We start from the raw sequence: 7927 nt of genomic DNA, 5'->3' as shown, positions 1-7927 counted from the left end.
AATCCTCCCGTTTTTATTTTATTATTCCCTTCATTGCCCTCCTCCCGGATCCCAATTCTGCCATGTTGTGGCTTTGTTTGACTCACCATACATCAGCTTCCTGCAACGTTCCGCTCCTCTGCTTTCCCCTTGCGGTCTTGAATTATTGTCACCCAACGCATCATTGCGGGTCTTAAAGGGAATTTTTGAGGAATTCCCCGCGACCCCTACAGCAATCAATCACCGCCAAAGCAACAACAGCGCCTCATCGCCGTGATCGTCGAAATATCTAACCCCTTTCTCCACTACGCCAACCCCCTCCAAGGACCCGCCTGCATAACTCGAGCCCGTGTATTGCATTGGGCACCGCCATCCATTCGTTGAGAGAGTGTGCATCAGCTGCTCCCTGACGCATCCATCCCTGGGACACCTTATTCTCGCCCTGCAAGAGTTGGCGCACCCCGCTTCAACGAGGTCTTTCCTGGGACTTGAGTTCTGTACACCAAGGTCCAACCTGGAAACTGGAAATTCGTCACAAAATACCTTGCTGGGCTTGAGACTACAAGCCTTGTGAGAACTGCTAGATATAAGGGGGACGTAGGTACCGCCATTCCTGTCCCAGATCTACTCATCCTACCATCTACTCTTCATTTAACTTTTTTTTTTTTTTTTTTTTTTTTTTTTTTTTTTTTTGAACAACGCAAAATACTCATTCTCAGCCACATAGTATTTGTTTTCGTGGCGATCTACAAGCTCGATTGGATCCCTTGCCGCCTCCCTTTTACCCTGCCGATCAACCGCACACCCAATTGAAAAAGGAACTCCCGCAAAAGTGATCACTTCGAACGCGAAGAAATACGCCAGAGAAAACAGGAGGGGAGGAAGTTCAAACAGCCCTTGAGGAGGTGGGGGACAAGCGAGGCGATAAGGGTAACCAAACATTTCTTTTTACGAAGAGAGCAGTTGTTCGAGGTCTGGGTGCCGCTCGAACCGGGTGGTAGGCTCCAGATCATTCGCAAACAATCCATAGAAGATCTTAACGCTCTATATTGCAGGTCAATATGCAGGTATCAAACTTTTGGCAAACGTGGTAGTGGCGCCTTTGTTACAACGACGCACAATTAATCGCGACCCTTCTTCCTAATACGCCAGCCAGTCAAACCACTTGCTGGATTCGTTCGGGAAACAAAACCGGAACGACAAACACGACTTGCGTCTTTAACTTTTCTATTCCATTCTCAATTATTTGCCCTGCATAACCATCAGCTGTGACGATTTGAAGTTTGGTACGCTCTGAATCTCAACCGCTCATCAGTAGTCCCTGCAGAGTGGCGTGCACTGGACCTCGCCCAACTCCTCTGACGGCTGTCTGTGATGGCATCGGGCGGGTGGCCTTCCTTTGCCTTAAATGACAACTCATATTCCCGATCAAACTCACCTCCTTCCCAATCTTCCCGCAGAATTCCGTTTCAAGATGTTCTCTCTTCTTCTACTCTTAGTTCATCTGCTCCTTCAGTTTCCGCGTTTGGCCCATCAGAGCCATCAAAAACTTCGCCCGAGCTTCCAACTTATATCTCAAGCGCGCCTAGCCCGTCCACTTTCTCCCTCAACGTCTTAGCTGACTCTACGCGAGATCCTGTTGTTCGAAATACACTAGGGACAACATTCACGCTTGGATCTCCTGTCCCTCTTGAGCTCCCTGAGAGTGTTATGGCATTTCCTGCATATCCCATAAATGCCCCTCCGTCTAGCATAGAGGGCATCGGGAACAATACCACTTCAAACAAAGCTCCGGGATTGATGAGAAGGTTATCCAGAGGCACTGCGAACAAACTCACTCGGCGGAGACAGTCGACATCTCACCATGACAAACGAGATAACAGTTCTGGTCCTGTGATTATGCGGAGGAGGAGTGACAGTAAAACTGGGACAACATCTCGTGATAGTGGTTTGGATTCAAGCCATGAAGAAGAGGAAGAAGTTTGCGATTATCTGGGCTCGTGGTGCAATCCAGAAACAAATGGCACTACCAATGGATACAACATGTCTGTGACTGGCGCTCATGCATGCATTGCACCTAAGCTGGATGCGATTTTACATCGTGGTTCTCTTCTGACCAAGGTGACCAAGCATAAGACAAAGATGGTAACATTTTTTCTCGATTTACATTCCGCCAAGGTTTATTGGGATTTGTCAAATCCAACCAAAAGACTTTATATCGACGATATTAAACAAATACGCACAGGTCTAGATGCTCGTAACTATCGGGAGGAGCATGACATTCCTGAAAATCTTGAAAACCTGTGGTTCACGATTATTTTCACAAATCCAGAGCAGTCCAAAAATAAGCCCATCAAAACCCTGCATCTTATCGCCCCGAATAAAGCTACTTTCGAACTGTGGACAAACACCCTGGAAGGTATCTCTAGATATCGTATCGGTCTTATGGCTGGATTGGCTGGTTCTCAGAGTGAGACTGTTCTAAAAGCTCACTGGGGGCGTGAAATTTCTAGGCGGGTGCTAGAGCCTGGTGAAGAATCACTTGACCGGAACGCTATTGAGAACCTCTGCCAAAGTTTACATATCAATTGCTCGAAAAACATGCTGCGGGCTCAGATCACAAAAGCAGATACGGAGCGAACAGGTCGTCTAAACTTTGCGCAATTTAAAGATTTCCTTCAACGGCTGAGGGACCGCAAAGACATCCGGGAAATATTTCGTTCTGTCGCAGCAGATCCTGTTCAAGGGCTAACATTGGACGAGTTCCTCCATTTCCTTCGCGAGGTTCAATGCGAAAATGTGGAAGGTGCTAGGAACTACTGGTGCTCCACCTTTGAATCATTCGTCCGTAACTCCAAACAGCGGTTAGAAACACGAAATTCGCCAGATGCTCGGATGGACTTGGATGCTTTCTCAGCGTTTTTAATTTCTCCAAAAAATAGCATATACCCAATACGATACTCCCCCCCAAAGTTTGACAGACCCCTCAACGAATACTTCATCTCGAGTTCACATAACACGTATTTACTAGGGAGACAAGTTGTTGGAGAATCCAGCACTGAAGCATACATCACCGCTCTTCAAAATGGTTGTCGCTGTGTTGAGATTGACTGTTGGGATGGTGCAGATGGTCGTCCGACAGTCTCACACGGACATACCATGACGAAGAGTGTTTTATTCGCAGATTGCATTAGCGTGATCAACCGGTATGCGTTTCAAGGGTCCGAATATCCATTGATACTTTCGCTTGAGGTTCATTGTTCCCCAAATCAACAACTTGCAATGGTGGAAATCATGAAAGAGACATTTGGGGACAAGCTTCTTCTTCAGCCTCTTTTGACCAATTGCCCGATATTACCCTCTCCAGATGATCTAAAGCATCGCATCTTGATAAAAGTCAAAACCGCGGACGAGGAAGAGCTGTCGGCCTCATCTCATGCACATACTAATGGTCGCAAGCGCAGCTCTAGTTCGCCATTTGTTCGTCCCACTCTCCCAGAGAGCAGTAATATATCAATGCCTTTTTCTCAAACAAGCCACTCAGTAGATGCTGGTAGCTTGCCATCTTGGACCGTTGGAAGACGATCACTTACCACTACAAGCACCAGTAGTACATCCGAGGACAGCGATGTTGGCCAGCTCTTAACGTCAACGAGAAAGGAAAAAAGAAGACAAAAAAGCAGGATAACCAGAGAGCTGGCAGAACTCGGTATATATTCTCGAGGATACAAGTTTCACAGCTTCAATTCCCCGGAGAGTAAGAGATTCAATCATGTCTACTCTTTTGCTGAAAAAGCCTTCGAACGGTTATGTGGGGACTCAGAGAACAAAGTATTGCTCGAAGCGCATAATAAATCATTCATTACACGTGTCTATCCGTCGAAATTTCGAGTTCGCTCATCGAATTTTGATCCAAATATTTTCTGGAGACGGGGCGTGCAAATGGTAGCAATGAACTGGCAAACCTACGACGTCGGTATGCAGCTGAACCAAGCAATGTTTGCTTCTGGCACCGACCAGACTGGCTATGTTCTAAAGCCGGATAGCCTACGAACATCTCCCTCGCCTAGGTATCTTGCTCTGAGTTGCGATTCAAAACCGAAAGTCGACAGAAAATTAGTTACGTTCACCGTGGATATCATCTCTGCACAGCAACTCCCAAGACTACAAGGAATGGGCCCCGATGATAGTATTAACCCGTACGTTGAAATTGAGCTGTTTTGCGCCGATGACAAACGGAAAGGTCTCGCATTCGGCGAAGGCGGTGTTGATACTTCTGCTCGCAACGGCATGTCTGGAATCGGTCAACCCCACCGTCGTCGGACAAGGATCGAGCAACAGAATGGTTACAACCCGGTGTTTAACGACCAATTCAAGCTGTCACTGGAGACGAAGTACCCCGACCTGGTCTTCGTCCGTTGGGTCGTCCGTAACTCTCCTGATGGACGAAGTTTCGGCGGTAACAACAGCGTGCAACTTGCCACTTTTACCGCAAAACTCAGTAGCCTCTCCCAAGGATACAGGTATCTACCTCTCTACGATGCAAGTGGTGATCAATATCTGTTCTCAACGCTTTTCTGCAAAATCACTAAATCTGATCCCGTTCCTGCTCAACGGGCCGGTTTCGAAGGCTGGAGAGGAGATCAGAAAGGTATTATCAGGCAACTTAGACACACCTTGTCAAAACGCACATCACCAACAGAAGGACAGGGAGAAGGACTGTGATCGGGATCGCGAAAAGTCGAAGGATACAACTCGAAAACCGGAATGCAATCTCCGAAATCAAGGGTCTTCTTCCACTACAGCTCTTCGTACACGATTCCGTCTCTATAATAGAAGATGGAAATGGAAATCACACAAAAAAAATTGAAAAAAAAGAAGAAAATGAAAAAATTATTTTTCGCCACATACATTTTCAACTCCAGGCGACATCTGGAAGGTGGGTGGTGTGAGTACACTCGACTGGTTCGACCCCCTATTACGCCATCTTTCTCAGATGATACACCCAATGACACGTGACGAAAGCAGCAATCCTGGCTCAAAATTTAAACGGGAACGGCGTTTCTTTTCTTTTCCTCTGCGTTCTTTACTTGTGCGCCATGAAATTATTTTCAGATTATCAAGTTTGACAACAAATCTGGTATCAGGAACAGTACTTCGAAGTTTTAGCTTGCATACTATGGGAAAGATACTGATAGAATGCGAAAACGTTGTGTTTGGCGAGGAATTTGCTCGTCTGTCTCTATATATATTTTTCTTTTCTTTTCCTTTAGCACTATGGTGTTTGTCAACGGCCAAATGTCTCATTTTCTTTCCATAATCAGCCAGTAAGAATATGGGTATGAACTTTCTTTTGTGTGTTTTCTGCTTGTGTTCATCATTCGATTACAAGGGTGTTACTTGAACATTATTTTTATATCATTCTGATATCTCCCGATGTATTGTTAAATTCATTTTTCATAAACCCATGTGCTATAACATTACCAGGAATAGGTTTAATTGTTTACATTATTATTTTATTACCTACTTTTCCCTCTCAATGTTGTCCTCTTTTGTTGAACTTGGTCCCGGTGCATTTAATCCTATGGCTGCATAGCTTCAGGGTGACGAAGGTTATGTGCATGGACAATGCCCTCTGCGAATATACTTCAGTATGCGACTTATGAAATCTATTCTCCTTGAGCATGAGATTTACCGGATGTTTGCATTTGCATGGAATGAGAATGTTGACTGTCACAGTTTTACGTCTTTTGTGCCTGGGTAATAAATTTTATCTATTGGTTACGCAAAAATTAATTTCATGTTCTGCAGGTTTTCTCTTGATTCTATTTTTCTGGGTGTTAATTTCGAAACAGGTTAAGTAATTCAAATAAATATGCCAGAATGAGAGCGTATACCATCCTGAACATTAACCCGCTCTTATGATATAAAACTCAGATATTGAGGTCGCACCCATCCCCTTAAAGTAAAAGTGTATATACCTTAACCTGTATATATAGTGTAACCTCCTAGGATTGCGCAATTTTCATCACAGCAATATCCCGCATGTACGAACTCTTGTAAACTAACTTGTGGACGTAGTGATACCTCTATCCACTACTATATTTTGACTAGCTATATATATCGTCTGTCCAGAGGTCAAGATAGCTACGCCCCATCAAATGAATCCCCCATCCGCCCCACCAGTATAGCCCAGTGCCTCTTTTTTTTTTTACCTCCCGCATCATTCTCCGCTAGCGATCCGAAAAGCGGTGAATAGGCGCAATCATATTCGACCTAACAGCTGTTTTTCCGTAAATTACTAGTGTAGTGGCTTTGGTGAATTCTATCATTGCCGCTTTCGTTGTACTGTATGCTATCAGGGGCTTGTCGATATAGCGCATCTACGCAATTGAAGATTCATTAACCATTGCATCACCACTGCCCTCCTGTCCCTCCATGATCGGCAGCACGTGGCGATAGCACAGGTAAACCGATTTCAAATTGGCGTCCGCTTTGTCTGTCCCCAAGTCTTTTTAGGTATATCCGCGGGCCCACTAGGCCCACGATCGTCCGACGTTGTTGATCAAGATATCGATGTGTCCTCCTGTTCGCCCGTGTCTGCTAGATGGCGCCTTGCAGGAAGGATCAAATCTATGAAGGATCTATCATTGAGTCAGGTATCAGAATACTATATTTTATCTAATCTTCTACCATAGCTTTTGGTGCTGGCGCGGTATAGATCTTTGGTGACTCATGATCAGATTCACTAAGATTGATCCACTAGTGGTTACTTATTCCTCGTTCTCTTGAGGGATAGCCATCAATTCGGAGCCAGTCAAAGATATTTCGTGTATCATTTTCTGATGCTGATTCTTCCTCAAGATTCAGAGCTTTGTATTTGATGGGTGTATTTATTGCTGGGTGCTGTGCCGGTGGACAGGCAGATGCAATGGTTTTAACACAGAATGGATGTAACAGTTTTCCATTTTGACAAGCCCAATGTCAACCCACATATTAAAGACCATGACCAGTACACTGTGCATATAGACGGACCTCAATTTCAGCATTTTCAAGTGCCGTAGTACTAAAAGGCATCCATAGAGACACACTGGCCACCGAGTGTACCGTTCTGCAGGCACGTTGGTTGAAAGTCTGGAGAATTTTCACCTTTTAAACCAATCAGATGTCCAGAAACCTGCTTTACACCAATGAACCCAATACATATTTTTGCAAACAAGAACTCCATAACGTAATCCACAAGCGAGTCGGCCACACAAGCGAGTCGGCCACTTTTCATCATTTTGTATCTTAATAATCAAATATAACAACAAACATGTAAGAAAAATAGATTAATTATATTAAGAATTATTTACAAATCTGCTTTCACATGTATAAGCAGTATGTTCAATAGTACCACATCTACTACATCAAAATGCTGCATGTTTTCATGATTGAGAGTTAGAAATCTCTATCCTCTTTCTTTCCTCTTCATTAACATTTCATATGCAATCTATTTCTTTTTAAACTCTTAAAACATTTTTCTGAGTTACATATGTATGATCTTTCTCTCACTTTCTATTTTACTTCTCATTTGCAGCTCTTAGTTCTTTGTTTTCTTTTGTTAAAATAACAGATTTATATATAACCATTTAACATTCTTTAATCAGCTGATTTATAGCTTGATTGATTGAATTGAATAAACTCTGTATATGATGTTGCATGTATTCTTTAATCTTTTTGATCTGAAGATTCATTTGTCATACATTATGTGATGTGGTTGTGATTCAGAAGATTTGAGAATTATAAGAAGTTTTTGAAGAGTTGAATGTATACATCTGAATATTAAAATATGAAAGAACTTGTTTTAAATTGTATGAAATTAATCTTATCACTTAAAAATCATTTTTGATATTGTTTTTATTCAGAGCTTTCCTTTACGCTCTGAATATAAAGTCAAAAACTCTTT

General features: G+C 43.3%; 2 protein-coding genes across 2 annotated transcripts; both read left to right on the top strand.

Moving 5' to 3' along the window:
* Positions 1-2022: 2022 nt before the first annotated feature.
* On the top strand, positions 2023-2905 carry HCAG_00761 (conserved hypothetical protein; the record flags this gene model as incomplete). The annotated part of the gene is made up of 2 exons (XM_001543665.1): positions 2023-2823; positions 2867-2905. The coding sequence occupies 2 exons, from the start codon at positions 2023-2025 to the stop codon at positions 2903-2905; spliced, it is 840 nt and encodes a 279-aa protein (XP_001543715.1).
* Positions 2906-3930: 1025 nt separating this feature from the next.
* HCAG_00760 (conserved hypothetical protein) lies at positions 3931-4704 on the top strand (the record flags this gene model as incomplete). Its single annotated transcript, XM_001543664.1, has 2 exons — positions 3931-4049; positions 4092-4704. 2 exons carry the CDS (start codon positions 3931-3933, stop codon positions 4702-4704), a joined length of 732 nt encoding a protein of 243 aa, XP_001543714.1.
* Between the last annotated feature and the right edge of the window lie 3223 nt (positions 4705-7927).

This window comes from Histoplasma capsulatum, genomic scaffold (assembly GCF_000149585.1).
Source record: "Histoplasma capsulatum NAm1 scaffold_1 genomic scaffold, whole genome shotgun sequence".
Classification (NCBI taxonomy): domain Eukaryota; kingdom Fungi; phylum Ascomycota; class Eurotiomycetes; order Onygenales; family Ajellomycetaceae; genus Histoplasma; species Histoplasma mississippiense.
The sequence above is the reverse complement of the archived record's forward strand: the minus strand, read 5'-3'. Positions and strand labels throughout refer to the sequence as shown.